Source organism: Salvelinus fontinalis, chromosome 30, assembly GCF_029448725.1.
Source record: "Salvelinus fontinalis isolate EN_2023a chromosome 30, ASM2944872v1, whole genome shotgun sequence".
NCBI lineage: Eukaryota > Metazoa > Chordata > Actinopteri > Salmoniformes > Salmonidae > Salvelinus > Salvelinus fontinalis.
The window spans coordinates 41,728,018-41,752,615 of record NC_074694.1 but is presented as its reverse complement, the minus strand read 5'-3'; the positions used below and the strand labels follow the sequence as shown (position 1 = coordinate 41,752,615).

The 24,598-nt window shown below is 43.2% G+C and overlaps 2 protein-coding genes across 7 annotated transcripts in view; both read right to left on the bottom strand.

Annotated features, from left to right (window-relative positions):
* Positions 1-2,135, bottom strand: part of LOC129829248 (helicase SRCAP-like) — a 30,541-nt gene extending 28,406 nt beyond the window's left edge. For both annotated transcript variants that reach the window (XM_055890935.1, XM_055890936.1), the window contains exons 1-2: positions 1,910-2,135; positions 15-89 (exon numbers count right to left, since the gene is read on the bottom strand). The gene's annotated coding sequence lies outside the window, so the exon portion shown is untranslated. The remainder of the gene's footprint in view (positions 1-14; positions 90-1,909) is intronic.
* Positions 2,136-3,041: 906 nt separating this feature from the next.
* LOC129829247 (autism susceptibility gene 2 protein-like) lies at positions 3,042-22,728 on the bottom strand. Of its 5 annotated transcripts, none has more exons than XM_055890929.1 (17): positions 20,657-22,728; positions 17,010-17,174; positions 10,952-10,987; positions 10,798-10,827; positions 10,636-10,684; positions 10,082-10,442; positions 9,657-9,877; positions 9,099-9,418; positions 8,946-8,987; positions 8,705-8,791; positions 8,535-8,618; positions 8,266-8,304; positions 7,737-7,808; positions 7,370-7,523; positions 6,801-6,884; positions 6,497-6,701; positions 3,042-6,305 (listed from the first exon to the last, which is right to left on the bottom strand). In XM_055890929.1, exons 1-17 carry the CDS (start codon positions 20,963-20,965, stop codon positions 4,712-4,714), a joined length of 3,852 nt encoding a protein of 1,283 aa, XP_055746904.1. In that variant the 5' UTR covers positions 20,966-22,728; the 3' UTR covers positions 3,042-4,711. The 5 variants fall into 5 exon arrangements, with proteins under 5 accessions (XP_055746904.1, XP_055746903.1, XP_055746905.1 ...); XM_055890928.1 differs by having other exon boundaries at positions 8,705-8,803; positions 20,657-22,727; XM_055890930.1 differs by having other exon boundaries at positions 8,535-8,603; positions 8,705-8,803; positions 20,657-22,727.
* Between the last annotated feature and the right edge of the window lie 1,870 nt (positions 22,729-24,598).

Here is a 24,598-nt window from a genome sequence, read left to right as displayed (position 1 = left end):
GAAGAACTTATCACCTGTCTGCGGTGTGGGACACAGCGCTTCCGTGCTTTCCACTTCCAGGATGCTGATTAAGGTCCCGTCCACATATTCTGAATAAAAAGACAAGTGGTAAGTAAAATGATCAATGCCGCTGTTCTCTGGACTATAATACAATTTTCAATTCCATAGAATCATAGAACCATAAATTATGGTTCTACTCTGGTCCATGTGTGTTTCTCTGAAGAGTTCTCTGATTCATAGGGATTGGTTTAAATGCAGAAGACACATTTCAGTTGAATGCATTCAGTTGTGCAACTGACTAGGCATCCCCTTTATCTGAAGAGTTTCATAACTGCACAATACTGGCCAATGAATGAGGGTGGCAACATTGTTACACTGTACACTATTCATGAATCAAACATTGTATTATATGGGGAGGTGAGGTGTTTGAGGCATAGTTCACAACACAACATTTTCCAACAAACTTTTGCATATGTGTTTCGATTTAGCGACTACTTGCTAGCAAATGCAATATATTTTTTACTTGGAATCAAATATTTAATACAATCTCTAGAATGACTTAATAAAAAAACAAAAACAACTTTGTTAGGTTTATACAAGTGTAACCCCTGACCTTTTCCCTGATATGTGGCAGTATCAAACATATTACTACACGCACAAATTGACGCACGGGCCTCCAGCCATTCAAATCAACAGTATTACACTGTTGCAAATGCAATTTATTGTAGTTTATAATAATCTGGACATGGCATGTTCAGCGGGAACATGTAGGTGTTCCTGTAGCAACGTGACACTCGTGCGCTCAATGTTTTCGTGCGCTCTTCAGATTGTATCGTTTCAATAACTGTTGATTTAGCTAGTTAGCCAACTAACAACAATAGTACCTAACTACATGGCTAGCATGTTTGCTAGTTGACTAGCTACCTATACAGCTTGCCTTTATATCTAGATGAGCGTTGTTGGCCCCAATACTTTCAACTTGGCGCGCACGCGCCCCATCCCACCCAAAGTTATGTAATGGTCTGGGTCTTTATAAATGCATTTCTGATTCGCTTGAAGCGAAAAAGGGTTTAAAAAAGTCGAATTAAAACCCGCTTCCCAACAATTACCTGTGACGTCATTGCACGGGGTCAAATAACCACAACTACTAAACATTGAAATCATACATTTAGCTATATAGTCAGTCAATATAAATTATTTACCTCATTAAAATACTGACAAAATAAATTGTTGCTGCAATGTTTCTCGCTAAAATGTAGCAGTGATTACGAGGGGGATAAAGGGGGGTTCGAGTGATCCCACACAGGGACACTTAGTTATGAATTAAAAGATGTCCTCCAGTTGTTTTATTTTTTTTAAACTTTTCCTGTTGAGAAGTGATATCCCAAGTAGACTTAGTGTAAATCCATTTTATACTGATTCCAATATGGCCAACGTGATTACACTCAAACAAATTCGCCTGAATATAAATTGCCATTGTTCATTTTGTATTGTCTTATTCTGTGGAGAGCTAACGTTAGTGGCAGCCTTGCAAGTACAGATAGTTTTAGCTAAATATTTTCGCGCCGCAGCTAAATTGTCTGGCATTAGGCAAATTCCATGCCACAGTTTGGCCATGATGCTAAGAAGTACATGTTCTGGCTGCAGGTAAAGTCTAACGTTACAGGGAAGGTAAACAAGCCAAATAATTTGCAACTTTATAATTGCGCCGTCATTTACACCTGTGTTTTAATCTGTGTTGTAGTGGAGTATGCAGACAAGGAAAACTTTCTTAACCCTCAATTTTCTAAATATATTTGTCAGAATTAACTGAATGCTGTGTCCCGCCGCGAACAAGCCCCCCTGGTGCCCCCTACTACTTCCTCCATGCCCCCCCTTCTCATGGCCGCCATCTTAAATTCCCACCTACCTGAAATTTCCGACCAGTTTTCTTTTACAAAATTCTTGTTGATGGAGTCGTCATCCGGATAAAATCGTACTCAATCCGTGATGATAGTATTCCAAACTGTCTCTCGGTACCCAACGAGGTAGGAGTAGGTCCGTGGGAAGAAGTTATAATACGGACTGAAAGAGAGCGGGTTCGGCTCGCCGAATCTAGTGGTTGCGGGGAGGAGACTTTTAGACGCAGCGAAATGGTGGAGAACCACTGCTGACAAAGTGCAGAAGTATTATCTCGCGAGAAGTTGAACGGCGCGCCGCTGCAATTTTTGGGATAAGACAGTGCATTCATTGCTTTAGTTCAAATTATAGCAAATCCCATGATAATTTGGGGAAATGTTTTATGTTACCATTATCTGGTTAGATTTTATTTTTATTTAATTCAATGTACTCCACTAGGATTTCATCCATTTACCTGGTTATGGCAAATGTTTCTCTTTCCATAGAAAAGCGTACAATTCCCCTACTCCTGCACCTATTTGTGGTTTCTACTTAACCCAAGTGGACTCAATATGCAAAAAAATTACCTTTCAATAGCACACTAAATCCAAATATCATACTAGATAATAAAGCGTTAATTGTGAAACAGGTGTCAATGCGTACTACACCATTGTCATATCAGTATCCCTGACAGGGCAAATTAATTACCATTACTTTTTCAATGGTCACAGAACAGTTTAGCTATTGTAAAAGGGTCATTGTATAGAGGGATCAGGATGTTGCAATTGAACTAGGTGGTTGCCCACCATTCACTACTTAGTGTTAATGCTGGGACGGAACAAAGTCCTGCTCTCCAAGGTCAGAGTTGGAGATCCACACTGTATGCTCTCTCCACATTAACATTGTCTGGAAAGCATGAAGAATAACAATATGACCACGTCTAAGTATATGTGGTCAGGGGGCAGCAAACTAGGTTGCTAGTTTGAATCCCCGAGCTGACAAGGTAAAAATCTGCCGTTCTGCCCCTGAACAAGGCAGTTAAGAACAAATTCTTATTTACAGTGACGGCTTAGGAACAGTGGGTTAACTGACTTGCTTTGTTAAATAAAATAAGTGGATGAACTCTTTTAGGCACCAGAAAAAACAAGACCCACACAATCAAGTAACCAACAATTCATTTAATAATTCATCTTTGTGGTCTCTAGAAGGGGTTTGAAAGGTATAAAATGGTCTTAAAATAATCGACCCAAATGTATTTTCCTCCTCTCAGTCCAGTCATGTGTACTACGCACAAGTCTACGAATTATGTTCTCAATCGTCCAGTAGATGTCCCATTCTTCCACGTACATCATTTATCTGTTCATGGAACATCCCTGTGAAAATGACTTGCCGGCAGGCGTTCATAGTCCAAAATGTGATGCGACACAAACACAAAGCTCCCTCTCAGTGTATTCATCATGTATTCAAAGATCTGATCCATGAAGAGGCCAGAGGTTTTTATGGTTGCGTCTTACTCACGTTCACAAGCGTTTCCTTTCTCAGTCATACAAAAACTTTTACTGCCTGATCTGGAACAACTTTAATTTGTTAATAACAGGGGAGTGCATTCGTGATACCTGAAAACACTGACAAATAACATAAAAAAAACAGTGAATATATTTATTATCATTATAGAAGATAATTAATGTTAACAATAATAATAATAATTACAAAGGCAATTTCACTAGACTACTGGTCCTGCTCATAATGTCGAGTCAGAAAGGTGAATGGGAAAGTTTCAGTTTTAGACATTGTCCACCGTGGCCGCACAGTTCATAACATCATTCTTTTAAATACAAGAGCTGGAACAGAGGTTCATAGAGCACAGAGGAGTGGTGAAGTTGAGGGGAGCGGGTCATTTTTTGGGAGGAGCGGAGAACCGAAGTACAGAAGAGTATGGTTCTTTATCGATTTAGAATCTTCACAAGTTTCATCGGTAATCTACAGTCTTTTCACAATAACAGAGGACACAAAAAAAGAAAACCATAGAAATATACTACTAGGGCCAGGACGATACCAGTGTCCTGATACTCGTTAGTATCGTGGCAAGAAAACAAAACACGAAGCGGATTAAACTTCTTTCGACAAATAGCCCTAAATGTTGGAAACAAACGTTGTTATCCAGAGTCAAAAAATTATCTCCAAGCTATAGCACACAATATTTTACACATGGCAGGTTTTTAACAGACCAAAGAGTTTGGTCTGCTGTGTGTTTTAATTTTGGCCATGGAAAAATATGTTGCCCCTTGGTATCGTCCCAGTGCTATGTTCTACCATAATTCTTCAGCTCTCATCCAGAAAACAGCCCAACATGAGGGATTTATAGATCATTACTTAGAACGAGAGGAGGATGAACCATTCACATGTACAAAATATGCACATCTCTCTAGGAGTTCATCTTACCCAACCTGAAAAAGCTTGTGTCAAACCTGATCATATTCAATTGGAAAAGCCTCTGCCTCTTCATACAGCTATCATTATTGTATATATATCTCTCATATGGAAAAAACAAACCTTAAAATAACACACCAGGATGTACCTTAAAATTGCACTGATAGAACCATTGTGGATAAATATACTGAGTCACCCTGACAAATCTCTGTATTCCTTCCCTTCACCGCCTTCGACCCAATCAACCAGCAATACCATTTGGGGGTGTTGAGACCGTGATTGGTCTAGAGCCTGAGTAAGCTGTGTGTAGTAGTTCCTAAAAGGTGTTCCATCTTACAGGAAACAGTGAGAGCAGCACAGTAATCCTGACATTTCCCTACTACTCCTCCGGTGTGTTCCTGTACTATCTGGACTCGCCTTCTTTGTGAGAGCTGTACAGTGCCAAGTCCCCCGGCCCACCCAGCCTACGGGTCGGGGTGGAAGACCTGCTTGTCACAGATGGAATGAGCGGAGGGGGTGCGCCAACGGACAGTGCCCCCACCAGCCCAGCAGGGGTCTTGGCCAGGATGCCATTAGGCACGTGGTGAGTGTGGAGAGGCCCCAGGCGGGAGTAGAGGCCGGGGTGGTGGGGCGAGGAGTTGGAGGCTCCAGGCTGATGGAGATGTGAGTGGGAGAGCATCCCGGCATGCAGCTGCTCCAGGTGGGCTGCGTGAGAACCCGGTGGGTGGTGGGAGCCCGAGAGGTGCGGGTGAGCGTGCATCCCGAAGTAGCGTGCCCTTTCAAAGTCTTCCCTTAGGATCTGGGCGCGCTGCTGCTCATCTATTAGGCCGCCACCTGGGGGCCCCAGCTGGGGAGGGCGGTCAAAGTGGTGGGCCATTAGGCCAAACTCCTGGCGGACCGAGGAGGTAGAGGTAGGAGGGTGGTGGTGAGGGTTGTTGGCAGCCACAGCTGCTGCCAAGGCTGCCGCCCTCTCAGCCTCCAGGAAGCGCTGGGCGTGCTGGGCCTGGAGCAGCCGGGCAAGGTGGGGGTCGGAGCGCAGCGCCAGGTGGGGGTCCGAACGCAGGGCCATGGCCTCTCGGCGTTGCTGCTGCTGTTGTTGGGCAGCCAGCTCCCTCCATGGGTCCCATTGGAAGCTGTGGGGGTGCTGGCCGTGCCCCTGGGGTGGGCCATGGGGGTGGGTGGAGAACCTCTCCCCCCCTGGACCCACTACTATCCCCCCACCCCCTTGTGTGCTCCCCAGGTAGGCCTCAATGGCGGCCTGCGCTCGGGAGCGCTCCAGGAGGGAGAGGTGATGGTGAGGGTTGTGCGGGGTGGGAGGAGGTAGGGGCACCCCGGGCGTGGAAGTCAGAGAGAGAGAAGAGGGGGTGGCGGAGCGGTGGTGGTGAGGGCGGCTGTTGGGCCTGTCGTAGTTGTGGCTGGGGGGCAGAGGCGGCGGCAAGGAGATTGGCACGAGCTCTGGTTCCTCCTTCCTTTCCTCCTTGACCTTGACTGGGGGAAAGAGGGGGGGAGGCTTGGGCACCGGGGTGTTGGTTCGGTCAGGCTTCTTGCCCTGGGACAGAGAGGTGACCGTGGCTGAGGAACAGGATGAGGCATGGGGGCCTCCCTCTCTCTGTGATGAGTGAGAGGGTTCGCTGTGGAGGCCGTGCAGCGCTGTGGGCTGCTGACGGGGGTACAGATCCAAGGGGGAGGGGGCGCCAGGTCCAGAGGGCGGGGGAGTCGTCAGCACAGAGGAAGAGGAGGAGCGAGGTCTGTCTCTGTCTATTGTAGCTGCTGAGGATGAAGGGCCTAGAGGAGGTGGCCTGGAGGAGACTGAGAGGAGCAGTCTTTTGTCTCCATCTCTGCGTGTCAGATCCTCAGTGAGCCCGCCGGGGCCTCCCAGAGGGCCCCCGTGCCCGTTGATGTGGGAGACAGGGGTGCTGCTGCGGTGCTGCTGGAGAGTGAGGGCCGGGGCCACTGGAGACATCCGCACAGGTTGACGACCATATAGCATATTGTCTCTGAAAAAAGTTAAGAGGATGGTTGGGGAGAGGTATGCAAATTAAGCACTCAAATCAATTCCAGTATTGAATTTGTTAAGAGTAACATGAACTGATCAGACAGAAAAATATTATAGAAAGATAAGTCAGAGTTCAAAAAGCATATTTAGGAATTAAGTCGATAAACTATAGTCGAGGCTGTTGTGTCTCACCTGTCTTTCTCATCTTTGATGTGAATAATGTCTCTCCTCTCCATGTCCTTCCCCGTGTCCCGCTCGTCCCTCTTCTCAGCCCCCTTGGCCCAACTGGGGCCAGCCAAGGGGGGAGGCCCACCGTGCAGTCGGTTCCAGGGGTCATGAGGGTTGGGTAAGCCCCCGACGGCAGGAGGCTCCTTGTGGCCAAACACCGAGCTGTTAGCTGGATACAGAATAAAGTTAGTCATTTTAGTGGAGAGTAAGGACAAAGGAGTAAAGACAAACTATGCTTATTTTTTGAGGAAGAGAAATGGTGACTCACCCAGCGTAGGGCTGCCCAGTCCCCCGAAGGCACCAGAGCCCAGGGCTCCGAGAGGGGTGAACGGAGGTGAGCGGCCGTACGGATCTGCAACAGATAAGCATATAAACATCAGGACTGATGCGGACACAAGCCTTACAGCATTAGACCTCTAGTAGTGAATACTGCCAGTGTTCAGACTCACTGGGGCCTATTAGAGTCACATGCTAAAGAGTTTGTATGCTTTAAATTTAATATCTAGGCTAATAAGGTGTTTTAGTGACCTGTGAGTAGGGCAAATCAGTTCCTTGAGTGGGTGAATCAAAATGAGAAATGTTTACTGAGGGTGCAAGTGGTACAGATGCGCCCTTTGAAGCAGTCGAGAGCGCAGTTGGAGTGAGGAAAAAGGTGGGGCATTGATGGGGGGGACAAAAGGAGACTACAAATTATAAATAATTTACTATTTGCAATGTCAAGGAATCTTTCCTCTGTGCCTGAGGTCTTTAAAAAGCCCATTGTATTATACTTATGGTGAATACAATTGCAGCACCTTTTCTTCAAACATTATCTTGCTACACAAAACAAGCACCCACCAGTGGCTGTAAAGAGGCTGGTAGGTCGGTTAAGGTCATGGGCAGAGGGGAGGCCACCACCAAGGGGCCCCAGTGTGCCCAGGCCCCCGGCGCCCGGAAGACGAGCCAGCATCTCGTTACGGAAGTCCAGCTTGTGCGGATCAGCCTGCATCAGCTGAGAGAGGACAGTGGTCAGTCAATGCAATGACCATAGCTTTTTCAATAAACATGGACAACTTGACCAGTATTATTTTTTGGGATGAGTTGATCACATCCGATAATGTTTGAGATGCTTCAGTGGTCAAATTAAATCAGAAATACTTTCTACTTATTTGATCAAAATCACAATTGATAGGATCAGATTGAATTGTAGTAAAAAAAATCCCACCTTCACTTTCTTCTGATGTCTCAGAATCATCCACGCCACACGTACATGCATAGCACACCACTTCCCTGGTTTCTGTGTAGACAAAAACACATTATTGACTCAGTGACCCTGTTTTGCTTGCAGTAAGACTCAAGGCCTTTGCACACCGAGTCAGATGCGATGGTGTTAATGTCTGCCATATGAAATGTTCACCAACATTAGAATTGTGGGGGTTACAATTTAGTAAGGCAAGCGTCAGTAATAAACAATATATTATGGGTCGGTTTATTTTTCCTGGACGAATAAAACTTTTTTTTTTTTTTTTACTTCTGATTCTGAGATGAGTAATGATGGAAAGTTGCAGGGAGTTTCACAGTAGGTGTTCCAAAAGTTGGAAGAAATCAGACACGGTGTGCAAGGGCGTTTAGTCAAATAGTTTTAAAATGTAGCAGTCATGACCAAAAGTGAGTAAGAAAAAAAGCGGTACAGTATCATAATACTTTCAAAAATGAAGTATTCAAGTGATGATGAAGCATCTGGCTTTGCTTACATTACTGACTTTCAACGATGTCCCAAATGGATCAGTTAGCTGAACAAAAAAAAGAATAGTAAACCATGTTTGTTAAGATTTTAAACTCTTTTTACTATTTGTTATTCACACTTTCCTGCACTGACTACTAGGCCCAAGTCTTTGCACATAATGCCTTTAGAGGCATGTGCATTGTCCATCGATCCCAGCTCAATCCTAGACTACAAGCTTCAGTTGTAACCATAGTCATCATATATTCCAAAATGGTAATTTTATACTGCGCATCTTACCCTGGGGTCTTTGGGCTGCAGGTGGTGAGGCACAACCCCGAGTCGAGCTGTCATCTCAGGACTTGTTCCCTGGGGGACAAGGGGCTGCATCAAAACACAGCAAACAGTTTGTCATCCAGACACTACATGACATATCATCCATTGACTTATGTAGCTAAAGCTCCACTCACCTTAGGCTGAAAGGCTCCTTGCAGAGAGCTGAAGGGCCCATTGGGAGGAAGCACGGGCTGGATGCCTGGCACTGGGGGAGGAGGGTACTGTGGGAAGAACTAAATCAGCCACACACAAACAAGCAGAGGCTGGTTAAAACTACACAACCCAGACCCCGTTCTGCCTAAGTCCTACCACATTCATCTCAACAACCACCACAGCAATGTATAACCAAGCCAATTCTGGAGCATGTAAACTCACAGTGTTTCTGTAGAGCCCCTCCATCTTGCCATATTTCTCAAACTAAAACACAAAACACAAAAAGCGGTTAATGACAAATTCATAACACTGGCATTTCAAAGCAGAAGCCGCTCTATGAAACCTAATTTCACAGGGTAGAATGTAATCGCTTACCAGGTGCTGAGGCGGTGGTGCGGAGGGGGTGGGGTGCAGGAAGGGGGTGAAGTGCTGGTGCGTATGTGTATGCTGGTGCTGGTGATTGTGCTGGTGGAACTGGAAGGCCAGGGGCTGAATTCCGGGCTGGGCCTGGGAGGAGCGGCCTGAGGAGCCCGAGCTGGGGCTGGCCCCCGATGGGCCACCGGGAGTAGAGAGGCCTGGCCCGCCACCGTTGAGCTCAGCCCCAGGTACGCTGCGGCGGCCCTCGCGATCCTGCGAGGCCAGGAAGTGAGAGTTCAGGCCCTGGCGCAGCAGGTCCTGGCGCAGCAGGTCCTGGTCTGCAGTAGTGGGACAGATGGAGAGGAATGGAGAATATATTTTAAATAGGTGGATATGGAGCCCAAATAACTAATTTTACAACACTGTGACAGTAGGCTGTCCAAGAACCCAAATGAAGCTAGCAGTAGACCTGATTGATAAATAAAAATGCACAGATTTGCAATTATGGTTGAAGATCTGACTAAGGCTGTGAAAAAAGGTGAATAGCAAGACACATTGGTGCCAACTGTACAGTACCTGCTCCTGAGTGGGAAGTGAGGAGAGGAGGTGGAGGGGGAAGCCCAGGGGAGGGGGTGAACATGGCACCAGAGCCAGCACGTGAAGGGGGGCGCAGAGATACTGATGACGCTGGACCTCTGATTAGGGACATCGACATACTGGAAGAGGGAGTTGGGGGTCGCATAGACAACGAGGAAGAAGCAGCAGAAGAGGATGGGGGCTTGACTGATGTACTGTTCCTAAAGAGAGAGAGAAGTTGACTAGAAAATATATATTTCCTTAAGAAAATGTGTGCTTACGTCAGCAGTCTTGATTTGACATTTTTTCCTTTATTTAACCAGGCAAGTCAAAAAAAGTTGTCAGTTGTTTTATAAAAGTGGAAGAAGTAGTATTTTTACTGCAGTAGTAATGCTGACTATTAGGCAGATCTGGCAGTGACTGACCTGTTGTTGATGCCCATGCTGTAGATGGATGGGTGTCGCCCGGGGAAGGTGAGGAAGGACTTGTGTTTGGAGTGCGGCGGGCTGGGGTTGTGGTGGGCGCTGTGGCGAAGGCCATCGCTGCTGCCGTTGAGCTGTCCTGGCCGTGCAACCATGGCCGGGGAGAGGGACGGCAGGCAGGAGAAGGAGGGTGAGGTAGACAGGGGCTCGGGGTAAGGCGGCTCCAGACTCCTCTCCTGGCTGCGCTCCAAGCCAGAGACGCGCGGGGTGACCGCCAGCCGGGAGAGGCCACAGCGGCCTGGCAGCGAAAGTGTAGGGCAGCCTTTGCCCATAGAGGCCATGCTCACAGGGATAGGTTCCAAAACTACAAGCCGAGAAAGAACTGCACTTAAACAAAAACGTGAAGAGAAAAAAAAAACTGTTCTACGAAAGGACACAGCATATTTTGAAATAAGTGTATACTGGGATAAAAAAAAGAAAAAAGAAACGCCAAATGACGAGAGCATATTTATAAAGCAAAGGCATACAGATATGGGAAGAGGAGAACTGCATTTTACCTTTCCTGGTGCTGACAATGAATATTGGCCCCATGTCACTGTCGGAGGCCTAGGGGATGAGATGAGGAAAACACAAATAAATCTAAACCCAATAATAAGCAGGAAAAACACTGCTCTCCCAACAATCATAATTGTATGCGGTTTGATGCAAACAGTACCCACCTTATCTGCTGACTCGCTCTCTGTGTCACACTAAAATAACATAAAAAGCAACATTTAGGTGTGCCACAACATTCATAAACTACAATTATAGGACGCAGCTGTATTCTATGGTCATCTTATGTATTGTAATCGATAGAAGTATAAAGAAACTTACGATGTAGCCAGTCTCCAAGAAGAGGATGCCCCCACCCTAAAAAAATTATAACAGTTAATATGTAAGATTGGTGGTATTCACCTTCAACACACCGTGCCTTGCAAAAGTATTGGAGGCCGCATTTATTGTAGCTGGGGACTTTTATTTAAGGAAATCCGAGGAAATTGCAACCAAAACTAATCAATGCATCTCCTATGGTACATGCGCAACACGGACCATGGATCATTGCTACTCTCCCAATCAGAATCTATGCTTTAAGATTGTTTTGATCACATGGACTGGGAAATGTTCCTGGTGGCCTCTGAGAACAGTATCAACGTATACACTCACTCTGTGAATAGGTTCGTCAGGAAGTGCATAGAGGATGTTGTTCCCACTGATGATTAGAACTTATCCAAACCAAAAAAACATTTACCCAAAACTGAAAGCACGAACCACAGCATTTAACCATGGCAAGGTGATTGGGAACATGGACGTGTACAAACAGACCAGTTACGACCTCTGTAAGGCAATCGGAGGCATATCGACAGTACAGGGACAAAGTGGAGACAATTCAACAGCTCAGACACGAGATGTATGTGGCAGGGACTACAGCCATTCACAAATTATAAAGGGAAAGCCAGCCATGACGCCTTGCTCCAGGATGAACTAAAGACCTTCGCCTGTTTCGAACAAAACTTTGAGCCGCCGACACGGGCTCCAGGCGATCAAGAGGACTGTGTGCTCTCGTTCTTCGTGGCCGACGTGAGTACGTAATTTAAGCGTGTTAACCCTCGCAAGGCTGCCAGCCAAGACGGCATCCCAAGTCACCTTCTCAGAGCATGTGCAGACCAGCTGGCTGGAGTGTTTACGGACATACTCAATCTCTCCATATCCCAGTCTGTTGTCCCAACTTGCTTCAAGATGTCCACCCTTGCTTTCCTGGGTACAGGAACAAAGGTAATTTAACTAAATTACTATTGCCCCAAAGCACAAACGTCTGTCATCATGAAGTGCTTTGAGAGGCTAGTTAAGAACCATATCACCTCCAACTTGACATCCTAGACCCACTACAATTAGCATATCGCCCCAACAGATCCACGGACGACGCCATTGCACTGCCATTTCCCACCTGGACAAGATAAATACCTATGTAAGAATGCTGTTCATTGACTACAGCTGACTTAAACACCAGTGCCCTCCAAGCTCATCACTAAGCTCAGGGCCCTGGGTCTGTACCCCTCCCTGTGCAACTGGGTCCTGGAAGCTTCAATCTCCAGGCCATCAGACTGTTAAACAGTCACCACTAGCCAGCATCCACCCGGTACCCTTCCCTGAACCTTAGAGACTGCTGCCCTATGTACATAGTAGGGATGCACAATATAAAAAATAATATGAAAAAAAAATTGGTTTACATATCGGCATCAGCCGATATTAGCTAAAAATGCCAACATCGGTATCGGCCCGATGTCTAGTTAATGCGCAAAACCGTTGTCAAAGCCGACGTGCATTCCTATATAACGTAGGTACACGACGTAATGACGCCACGTAAAATGTTGCGCTACACGTGCAACACAGCATTCCTAACCTAGCCCACAATGTCTGCTGTGTGGATCAAGCAGTCAACAAGTTGAGCAGTCATTTGAAAGAGTAAGAACATTTAAGCGAGACAAATCAAAAGGCAAAATCCATTAACGCGAAGATAATGGAATTCATTGCCCTTGATAAACAACCGTTCTCTGTTGTGGGTGATGTTGGCTTTCGCAACTGCTCGAGCACCAGTACACACTACCAAGTGCGCTATTTTTCAGATGTTGCCCTACCGGAGTTGGAGTAATAGTGTCACTGCTATTACCTTCACGACATACTACGAAACACCGTTTGGGTCTTCGCATGTCAAAAAAGATACACGTCAAAAAACACTATTTGACAATAACACTATTTGACGCGTTAAATACGCTTTTATTTTGAAACGTCAAATAACAGTTCTATTATGGAATGTTGTGTGTTCTGAATTTGCACATGCAAGCCAAGCGCCACCACTACTATCAGTAGCACTGTCAAAGCTGTACAAAAAAAGTCTGTAAACACCGGCCACGAACTATGCGTTTACAATACCGCGTTGGTAATAAAGCATTATTTGTTTGACCGCAACTTCTGGGGTAGCTAGCTAGCTTTAGCTTGGTACCTAGCTAACACCAATATAACTAGCCTGAAAACAACGACCAGTAGAAACTGCAGTCATTTTCATTATTCTTAGCAATGATTTCGGAATCCTTGTAAGTATTAGCTAGGTAGCCACTTGTTGTTCAAATATTGAAATTGAACTTCAGTTCATGAAAAAAAAAAGCTAGCCAGCTACTTAACCCGGTTGCCCAAAGCTAACGTTATAAGCTGTCAGCTAGCTTCATCTGGCTACTGAGGCTCAACCGGACTGGGTTATGTGTTGTGAAGCTAGCCACAATAAGGATTTGGCACAATAGTGGAATTTGCAGTTTGCCTTCAAAATAAAAGAACCTATTTGAAAGTGATGCAGAATGTTACAATTGGTGGAATCATGCCATATTTAGACTAGATAAATGTTAAACAAGGTTGGAATGTGAAGCATTGATATGGGGTATCAGTCTACTCGGTGACACCCACAGAACACAACCGTGAAGAGTTTACGAAAATATTAGCGATGTAGCTCTTATCAGGGGACTGTGACATCTTCTCCCCAGTCAGCATATTGTGTGTATTGACATTCATATTGCACTGTACAGCTTTACCTTAAGGATTGGGAATCAATGAAATGGGGTATCAGTCTACTCAATAATAGAGGTCGAACGATTATTCGGCATGGCCGATTAATTAGGGCCGATTTCAAGTTTTCATAATCGGTAATCGGCCTTTTTGGATGCCAATTATGGCCGATTACATTGCAATCCACGAGGAGACTGCGTTGCAGGCTGACCACCTGTTACGCGAGTGCAGCATCAAAAGGACCTGTGGCTGCAAGGAGCCAAGTATTAAACTTATCTTAGAAAAAACTATCACATAATCACTAGTTAACGACACATGGTTGATGTTAACTAGCTTGTCCTGCATATAATCAATGTTTATCATCAAATCACAGCCTACTTCAACTTCGCCAAACGGGTGATGATTTAACAAAAACGGATTCGTGAAAAAAGCATACTCGTTGCACAAATGTAACTAATCATAAACATCAATGCCTTTCTTAAAATCAACACACAAAAGTATATATATTTTCTTTTAAACCTGCATATTTAGTTAAAAGAAATGCATGTTAGCAGGCAATATTAACTAGAGAAAGTCACTTCTCTTGCGTTCAATGCAAGCAGAGTCAGGGTACATGCAGCAGTTTGGGCCGCCTGGATCGTTGAGAACATAATTTCTTCCTAACAAAGACCGTAATTAAATTTGCCACCCGTTCGATAAAATACGGAACATTTCCATATTTCACTGAAAGAATAAACGTTTTGTTTTCGAAATTATAGTTTCCGGATTTTACCATAAAAATTACCAAAGGCTCGTATTTCTGTGTGTTTATTATATTATAATTAAGTCTATGGTTTGATATTTGATAGAGCAGTCTGACTGAGCAGTGGTAGGCAGCAGCAGGCTTGTAAGCATTCATTCACACAGCACTTTACTGCATTTGCCAGCAGCTCTTAACAATGCTTGAAGCACAGCGATGTTTATGACTTCAAGCCTATCAACTCCCGAGATTAGGCTGGCAATACTAAAGTGCCTATATGAACATCTAATAGTCAAAAGGTATATGAAATATAAATGGCATAGAGAGAAATAGTCGACGCGTCATAATGCCTATATTAACTACAACCTAAAACTTCTTAACTGGGAATATTGAAGACTCATGTTATAAGGAACCACCAGATATCATATGTTCTCATGTTCTGAGCAAGGAACTTAAACGTTTGCCTTTTTTACATGGCACATTTTGCACTTTTACTTTCGCCTCCAACACTGCGTTTTTACATTATTTGAACCAAATTGAAAACGTTTCATTAATTATTTGAGGCCAAATTGATTTTATTTCTGTATTATATTAGTTAAAATAAAAGTGTTCATTCAGTATTGTTGGTATTGTCATTATTACATATAATTAAAATTGTCCAATTAATCAGTATCTGCTTTTTTGGTCCTCCAATAATCGGGATCGGAGTTGAAAAATCATAAAATCAGTCGACCTCTACTCAATATACCCAAGATATTTTTTCCCAACGTCCCAACGTCCCCATCCACACAGTATTGTTTTTCCTCAGGAATAGTGTTCATTACACATAGGTTGACAATACATGTGGTTCAAATCACAGTTGTTTCAGAGTCACGCAATAAGAGCTACGATACTAATGTTCTCTGGGTGTCACAGAGTAGACTAATACCCCATGTCATTGATCCACAATCCATAGTTAAGGCTGTACAGTGAAATAAGTATGCCCTAAAAAGCCATTCTAAAGCATAATACATCTAGTGTGATTTCAACAAATGTCAAACAAATTGTCTTTTGTTGATTTTATATAACATTCCAACCTCATTTAGCATGATCTATTCAATTATTATGGCATAATTCTACTATTTGTATTCATTTGCATCACTGTCAATGACCTACTTTTTATTTTGAAGGCTAACCGCAAAGTCCACTATTGTGGCTAATCCTTTGTGGCTAGCTTCACATAGATGGGTCCGACCACCATTAATAAAATAAGAACTGTCTTATAAATTAGGGTTATTTTAGATGACACCTAGCTATATAGTTAGCTAGCTAACTAACTATAGCTACTGAAACAGATTGTCGTTTTGCTATGTTTTTGGGGAAGAACATTGTTTGCCTCCATGAGCTAGCTAGCTTTTTTTATGACCAGCACTGTAGGTGCGCGAGACAACTTTACCAGCATACATATTGATGACTCATTGTGACATATGAAATACGAGTGATAGTGTAATCAATGTGTTATAACTACGTAAAAAATGTATGAACACGTTAAATTATTATGTGACGTGCAATCATATTCAGGTCCTGATTGGTCGACAAACTTATTTAACACGTCAAATAGTGTTATTTGACGTGCATCTTTTTTGACACGCAAAGACCCAAACATCGTTCCATAGAAATCCTGGTTGAGAATGAAACGACTGAACAATGAAACAGCACAGCAAGTAAGTGAAAAGTAATAGGTTTTGATTATATTTTACTGGTAATGGGGACATATGTAAATGCCAAAAAAAAATATTTTTTGTCAGTGTGGTGTGTAACCTTTATTTAACTAGGCAAGTCCTATAAGAAGAAATTCTTATTGACAATGACGGCCTACTCCAGACAAACCCGGACGAGGCTGGGCCAATTGTGCGCCGCCCTATGGGACTCCAAATCACAGCCGGATGTGATACAGCCTTGATTCGAACCAGGGACTGTAGTGACGCCTCTTGCACTGAGATGTGTGTGTTAACTATTTAACTGTACTAGAATGCTTACAAGGCACCTAAAATTTTACATATCGGTATCGTTTTTTCTGGCAAGGAAAATATTGGTTATCGGTCAAAAAAGTCATATCGGTGCATCACTAATTTCAGTACTAAAATAGTTGACAACACCCTTGAATTTCCAAATTATACTTGCTGTGTAGGCTAACGGTCACTAGGTTGGGATGCACACCACATGAAAATCTGGTGTCAAAGAGCAGTACTCTAGATATAGCTTACCCAGCAACATGGTATTTAGCAACTTCAAATTATCCTCATGTCTGTCTGACCTCGAGTTAATAAATCCCCATCGACTCATCACAAGCTCAGCCAACAGGGTGCTAAAAAGATGTCACTAGTACGTTTTACTCTTCAACAACAGGTGTGTGTAGCCAGCTAGTGCTCTCACTAGGCCATTATACGTTTATGACTTCAGTCTAAATATTTGAGCTCGGCCAGCTAGTTCCCACAAACAAGACCAACAGGATCCAGACCAGACATGGTCTGCTTTTGAATAAGCTACTTTCAAACCCAAATGTGAGATGACAACTACATATAACACCATATAACATCTCATGCGGCACACCTTTACCTCAATCTTTCTCCTCTTCCAACAGCTGTGGGGGAAGCTAGGTGGGGCCCCTTCCTCGGGCTCTGAGGGGGGCCTTTTACCATTCTCCTCCGGGCCCCTCTTCCTCTTGCTCCCCCTTCCCATGAGCATGGCGGCACGCTGGGTAGGCTTCATGGAGCAGTCCATCTGGAGAGAAGATGCATCCCAGTGTTAAACAAGCAGTACAAAACTATTTAGTTCACTGAAACGTTGACAGTGTGTTGATTGGCTCCCTATTATTTCCCAAAATTTCCCACACAGGTTCTCTGCCCATGTTCTGCCTTGACAACCGCCAAAAAAAACAAATGAGGAAGCCTTGACTGAGAAATGTTTCGGGGGAAATGAATAGCAGTCAGTGATGCCTGAACTGGTAAGGGAACCTACAGATGACTCAAAGTTCCTGTTACAATGACATTGCATGTTTTAGAAACTCCACTTTGAAGGATCTGTTGACATATGGGTCAGTGCATGGATACTGGATTGGTGCCATTGAACTCCTCAGAGCATGCTATATCAAATTCTAATCCTGAAATTCTGGATTGTGTGGCATCTCAATTCAACAAGAATTGTTGGTCTAATGACGAGCAGATTAATAAACATAGGCTATTTGTAATCGACACCGGGTGCTTGGTACACAAATAATTAAGGTTGTTAAGAAACGCATCATAGAAGATCATTGTGTCTGATTTCTTTCATTGTGGTTGTTGATCGGATTGCTTCACCTAAGTGTACAAGGTGTAAATTAACTGTGAACTTTTGGAAACTCAATCCACAACTGATTCACACCTGGAAGTGTGAGGAGATAACCAAAATAGTTCCAAGGTGGGACTTGTCCTTTTAAGCCTCAACAGTCTCAGCCCAGTCTAAGCTACAGTGCAATTGGAAAGTATTCAGACCCCTTGACTTGTTGCACATTTTGTTACGTTACAGCCTTATTCTAATGTGGATTTCCCGCAATCTACTCACTATACCCCATAATGACAAAGCAAAAACAGGGGGAGGCATTTTTGCAAATGTATATATAAAAAAAAAAATAACACAAGTATTCAGACCCTTTACTCAGTACTTTGTTGAAGCAACTTTGGCAGCGATTACAGCCTCGAGTCTTCTTGGGTATGTCGCTACAAGCTTGGGGAGTTTCTCCTGTTCTCTGCAGATCCTCTCAAGCACTGTCAAAGTCCAAGCTCTGGCTGGGCCACTCAAGGACATTCAGAGACTTGTCCCGAAGCCACTCCTGCATAGGCTTGCCTGTGTGCTTAGGGTTGTTGTCCTGTTGGAAGGTGAACCTTCGCCTCAGTCTGATGTCCTGAGCGCTCTGTAGCAGGTTTTCATCAAGGACCTCTATACTTTGTGCCGTTCATCCTTCCCCGGACCCTGACTGGTCTCACAGTCCCTGCCGCTGAAAAACATCCCCACAGCATGCTGCTGCCACCACGCTTCACTGTAGGGGTGGTATTGGCCAGGTGATGAGCAGTACCTGGCTTCCTCCAGACGTGACGCTTGGCATTCAGGCCAAAGAGTTTAATCTTGGTTCCATCAGACAAGAGAATCTGGTTTCTCATGGTCTGAGAGTCTTTAGCTGCCTTTTGGCAAATTCCAAACGGGCTGTCATGTGCATTTTACTGAGGAGTGGCTTCCATCTGGCCACTCTACTATAAATGCCTGATTGGTGGAGTGCTGCAGAGATGGTTATCCTTCTGGAAGGTTCTCCCATCTCCACAGAAGAACTCTGTCAGAGTGACCATTAGGTTCTTGGTCACCTCCCTGACCAAGGCCTTTCTCCCCCGATTGCTCAGTTTGGCTAAGCGGCCAGCTCTAGGAAGACTCTTGGTGGTTCAAGGATGATCAATGGAAACAGGATGCACCTGAGCTCAATTTCGAGTCTCATAGCAAAGGGTCTGAATACATTTGCAAAAATGTTTTTTTTTTAACTATTTTTTAAATTTGTCATTATGGTGTTGTGTGTAGATGGATGGAAAAAAATATATACATTCGTCAATTTTAGAATAAGGATGTAACGTAACAACGTGTGAAAAAAGTAAACGGATCTGAATGCACTATATATGGAATTATTTAAAGTTATACCAAGGATCATTTAGCTATGATAATTTGAATTTAGCCTTACTATTGCAAGCTATGACATGACGTGGAAAAGTACATTTTAAATATGTGGCAAGAGAAAAGATAATTCACCCTTATTAAACTTGCCAGATCATTTGAACAAGGGGGTATGGTATATGGCCAATATACCACGGTTAAAGGCTGTTCTTAAGCATGATGCAATGCTGAGTGCCTGGAAACAGCCCTTAGCAGTGGTATATTGGCCATATACTGCAAACCCCGGGGGTGCCTTATTGCTATTCTAAACTGGTTACCAACGTAATTACAACAGTAAAAGTAATGTTTTGTCATGCATGTTGTATATGGTCTGATATACCACAGCTTTCACCCAATCAGCATTCAGTGCTCGAACTACCCAGATATTTTGACTGCTCTAATTACATTGTAAACAGTTTATAAATAGTAATAAGGCACCTCAGGGGTTTGTAGTATATGGCCAATATACCACGGCTAAGGGCTGTACCCAGGCACTCAGCATTGCGCCAAACAGCCCTTAGCCGTAGTATATTGGCCTTATACCACACCCCCGGTGCCTTATTGGTAAAATAGTTATCCTTTGTGCATGAGCATAACTATAGATATATCCGACAGGAGAGTTTGAGTTTTGAAAGTTGGACAGAGGATCTCAATCTCTGAGCAAGAAAAACTTGGATGAACATAAAAAAATGAATGTTAGGCTATTTTCTGGCAATTGTGCTGTTATTATGTACCAAATGTTAAGACTACAATAAGCAATTGGATGAACTGCTATTAGCCCATACAAACACATTGAATAACAGATTCACTACATGGACAAACAGATCTTTAACTTTTTATTCTTAAAGGAAGTTTGTTCTGAAGTGTCCTATATCTGAGAGATAAGATCAGAAAAGTATTCTTAAAAAATTTGACCCCTTATTTTTGGCAGTAAACAATCTCCATATATACTTCCATTCATTTTTTTTTAAACTGGTAAGGGGACCTTCAGATGAGTCTTGTGAGTGTCCTAGAGCAAAACAACCAACATGTAGGTTGCCAGTAGCCCAAACTGTTCGGAAGCTACAGACAGAAGTTGGCAGATCGGCTGTACCGACTTCAGATGAGTCCCAACTTGCTTGAACGTCATCGGGTTTGAGAGTCTCATCTTTCCATAGAGGGATCATGATAGATCGTTGTCACGAAACTGTCGGGATGTCTCATGGTCTGACAAACACACTACTTCTGCCAACCTTCACCACAGATGCGGAAGTGCAACATCGGCAGATGCGGTTGATTGAGATTGCATCCAATGCAAAAAAAACATCTTTAGCTTAAACTGACAGATTTTAATTGTAGTTTTTATTATGCTAATTAGATGTATGCAGGGCCACATAAATCGACTCTGGGGGTTTAAAGTAAAGAGATTGAGGGAGGACAATTCACATCTGTGGAGACCATTGACAAATGTTATTTAGATACAGTTGAAGTCCATCATATGAGTATTGTGGTAGGGTAGGATTGTGCTCACGTAAGGAAATACACAGACTTACCTCCAGGGCCTCAAAGCTGTTGAAGCTGGCAATTGAGAAGCCATCGATGATGTCCTCCTCACAGTACACCGACTCGCGCTTCCTCCGTCGAGGAGGCCTGTGTCTGGGGCCGGCGAACCCGGGTCGACATTCTCTACCTCCAGGACCGAGTACAGATCCTGGCCCGCAAAGCTCCTTTTCCGAGCACGAGGAGGGCGATGTGGCCCGCTGTTCAGCAAGGTCTACTCTTCTCCTGCGCCGCTCTCTGTCTCGTTGAGAACGGGAGCGTCGGCTCTGTCTGAACCCATTGCTTTGACTCGGACCTTCCATGTCAAAACAAACAGCACCAGTCCGTTTGACCTAAGGCACTTTTAAAAATCCGTCCCAGTCGAAGGCACTTTCCTTAGCCAAAAGTTAACCACCACACAGGCCCACACCGGAGCCCCTGTTTAAAATGGCGTTAAAAGTAACGTTAGTCTATTTAACTAGTGTCTTTTGCGGACAGGATGGCATCTGTGCCTTTCTCTCGGCTAAATTTGACTGTCATGTCAATGCACTAAGATGAAATCTGTATTTCCAGAATTGGTGGTATTAGCTAGTGTGTTCAGCAGAAGTATATCCAAGTTAAGCTGTCAAGACATGGCTAATTCGCAGTCTCAAAGAAGGCTAGCTGGCAAGCCAACAACCAAATATGCGTATGTAAATAAAAAGGACTAACGCTAGTTGGCTGTCTAACTTAACTTGCTAGTTGTTATTAACTAAAACACCTATTTTATACGAATGTTGCATTTAGTGAGGTACTGCTACAATGTAAATACACACCCATCTCGTTCTAATTACAATTTCGGCACGAGCTGACAAATTAGCTAACCTAGTTAAATTGCACAAACGGCACATTAGCCAATGATAACTAGCTAACGAACGATAACGTTAGCTACCTGCCACTGCCAAATCACCAGAGCAAGATCATTTGTTGCCAATTTAAAGCATCTATATAACTAACTCATTTAGTGCATCCACAAGTATTCCAAGCATTTTAGTTAAACAGTTTGATTAACTGTTTTTGTAGCCAACTTCAGCCATACATAAGAATTACGTTAACTTGGTAGTTGCTACCTAGCTAACGTTAAATGTATTCAAGTGCTTTATTATGCTAGTATTAGCTAGCTAGTTAAATAATTATCTAGCCAGTTTATTGCAAACGCAAAGTAGCTAATTATCACGGAGTAGCTAACGTTATAGTAAATAAAAACATTATTTAAATACCTTCCGAAGTATTGATTAGCACAAAATCCACAACTAGCTGTTACCCTGGAGCTGACAGTAAAGCGAACATTTTCTCCAGCCTGACGATGGGCCCAATACGAATGGTTGAATTGTCAAAGAAAGACGTAGCTAGCTAGCCGTAGTTGGGTAGCGAGCTATTTTTGATACCTAGCTAATGCACAAACAATACTTTTTTTTTACACTAAATCTGACGTTATATGGTGACTGTTTAGTCACCCACTATTCGTGTGTTATCGATGTCTCTCCCTACATTAATTTGTTTTTGCTCCACAACCATTAAAAACTAAATTATTCAAGGCCCTACTGAAGCCGCAGTCTTGAGTTCCATTAACGAGGGTATCGACCAAGCCCCTGGCAGGACAACTCCTTCAGCGGCCCACAGTGTAATCCACTTGTGTCCGGGGAAGTTGAATTATTTGCCGATATTTCCGGTTGAACCAAATATATCGTAACCAGTCTTCAAGTACAAAAAAATAGAACGATTCTCTAACGACCTTTCATTTGGAAACAAATAAGAAATTTGAAGATCTGTGAGACAACCCTTGTCAATGTGCATTGTGCGCTTCAGCGAGTCCTCGCCTATCAGGGTCAGGGTTGCCAGGTCAAGCTAAAATCTCTAGACCAATGACCAGTTAAAACCTGCAAAATGCCTGGAAACTAGCCTAAAAAAAATCACAGTAAGAGAGTTGCTGCCATATTTATACAATTTGTTTTCTCCGATAACGTTATCGAGCCAATTAAGAAGGAATATCATAGTAACTTGAAATTACCTTAGAAGCAAAATTCGAGTTTCCTCAAAATAATAACTATTGCAAGCTATGACATGACGTAAAAAAGTAATTTGAATATGTGACAAGATAAAAGATAATTCACCCTTATTGAACTTGCCAGATCATTTGCACACGGGGTAAATAAATCCCCTTTGCGCATGTCCATAACTACAGATAAATCCGACTGGAGAGTTTGAGTTTTGAAAGTTGGACAGAGGATCTCGAAATCTCTGAGCAAGAAAAACTTTGATGAACATAACAAACGAATGTAATGCTATTTTCTGGCAATTGTGCTGTTATTATGTGCCAACTGTTAAGACTACAAATGGCCCATTTGCGAGATTGATTTATCATTTCAATGGACATAGGCTACAGACAAAAATCTGGGTTTATGATTGTAATTACATTTTTCCATGGTTTGCTTAGATAAGGACGGGTAGCCAATAGCATCTGATAGGCCTAGATCTCATGTCAGATAGTCTACAGTAGCCTAGACAAGATGTAGGCAAGATGTGAACTGAACGATTTAGCAGCTTGCTTAGTTCAAATTAACAGACTCATTTATTCAACATGGATAGCGAGGCGATTAAGAGGTAAGAAGTGCTTGTGTTTCCCAATAGCCTGCTGGTATAGGCTGAGGATGGGGTCATAATTTCAATCACTGAATTCAATATTAATAATATGTATATGAACTGAATATGCTTGTCAACAAGAGCTAGTGTTTATTTTCTTGAATTTGTTTTACCTGTAGCCTAATCTGACACCTATTACCTTCAATCTAATGCGTTCTAAGAACTGGTTGGCAATTGCGATAGAGCATTTCCAATATAATTAACTAAAGATGTCCATTAATAATTGCATAATAACGCAAACCTAGAACAACATTAAACTGAAGTTATAAGCTCTTTATTAAAATGGTTTGCCAGCTCCACAAGTGGCATAAATTGATTTGCAATGATTCCAGTGATATCGTAATTTAAACATATTTATTGTATCAAATTGTAGCCCACAATGGCATATACATTAATAGGCTACTTGATGGCCAACAGAGGCAAATGTGTAATTATTCACATTTAGCCTCACGTCAGTTTCATTGAGGACTATTCCCCATAAAAAGAACCTTGCGAGGGAGTTCCATAACTTCCATTTCAAATTTTACTCGGCGTCCCCCGAGACACAAGAACTAAGCATGCATAAAGCCCTTCCCTTGATACTGTTCTTTAAGCATTCCACATTAGAATACAGTTTAAACCACCTCTATAGGGGGTGATATGTGCCAGAATTAAGCCTCGGCAACCGCCTACCATTGAATGTCTGACTGACATGACATGATACAAACACCTTACTAATGTCTGATTGACGCCTGCGTGTTAATAAACCTAGGCAGCAGTTCCACCGCATGGCTAACCTCTGTGTGACGCCTGCGTGTTAATGAAAGTCATAAGGTTTATAGTTTATATTTATATTGATTAAATCTCAACCATAAATGTTAGAAATGTACAGTTTTTCTCGTGCAAGCCGGCATTCCGATGTAGCCACCCTAAGGTATAGTGTAGCCTATGGCTTGTGTATTTCATGTTATCGCTAATGGCCTAGAAAAGATTATGTCCAATCTATAGGTAATCTGTCATTCCCTCAACAACTCATGGGATGGTATGTTATCTTATCTCGCTGTATACAGATCTAAATATTGTTAGCCAATCACAGACGGTGTGGTTACCAGTTCCCAGTATCAGACAACCAATAAGAGTTGTGTCCGTGGCTTTCAGTCGAATAGAGGAGTTCAAAGGCTTTCCCAGGTGGTTTGTGCAAACCATTCCTTGGGAGGTTCCTACCTCAATGTCACGCCCTGACCTTAGAGATCCTTTTTATGTCTCTATTTTTGGTTTGGTCAGGGCGTTTGTTG

Excerpts from the sequence above, each read along its gene's own strand:
- LOC129829247 (XM_055890928.1), bottom strand. The coding sequence starts at position 20,965 with ATGGAAGGTCCGAGTCAAAGCAATGGGTTCAGACAGAGCCGACGCTCC. Across the intron at positions 9,419-9,656 it reads CACTTCCCACTCAGGAGCAG|ACCAGGACCTGCTGCGCCAG; the intron begins GTACTGTACAGT and ends CCACTACTGCAG. Across the intron at positions 8,804-8,945 it reads AGGGGCTCTACAGAAACACT|TTCTTCCCACAGTACCCTCC; the intron begins GTGAGTTTACAT and ends TGGCTGATTTAG.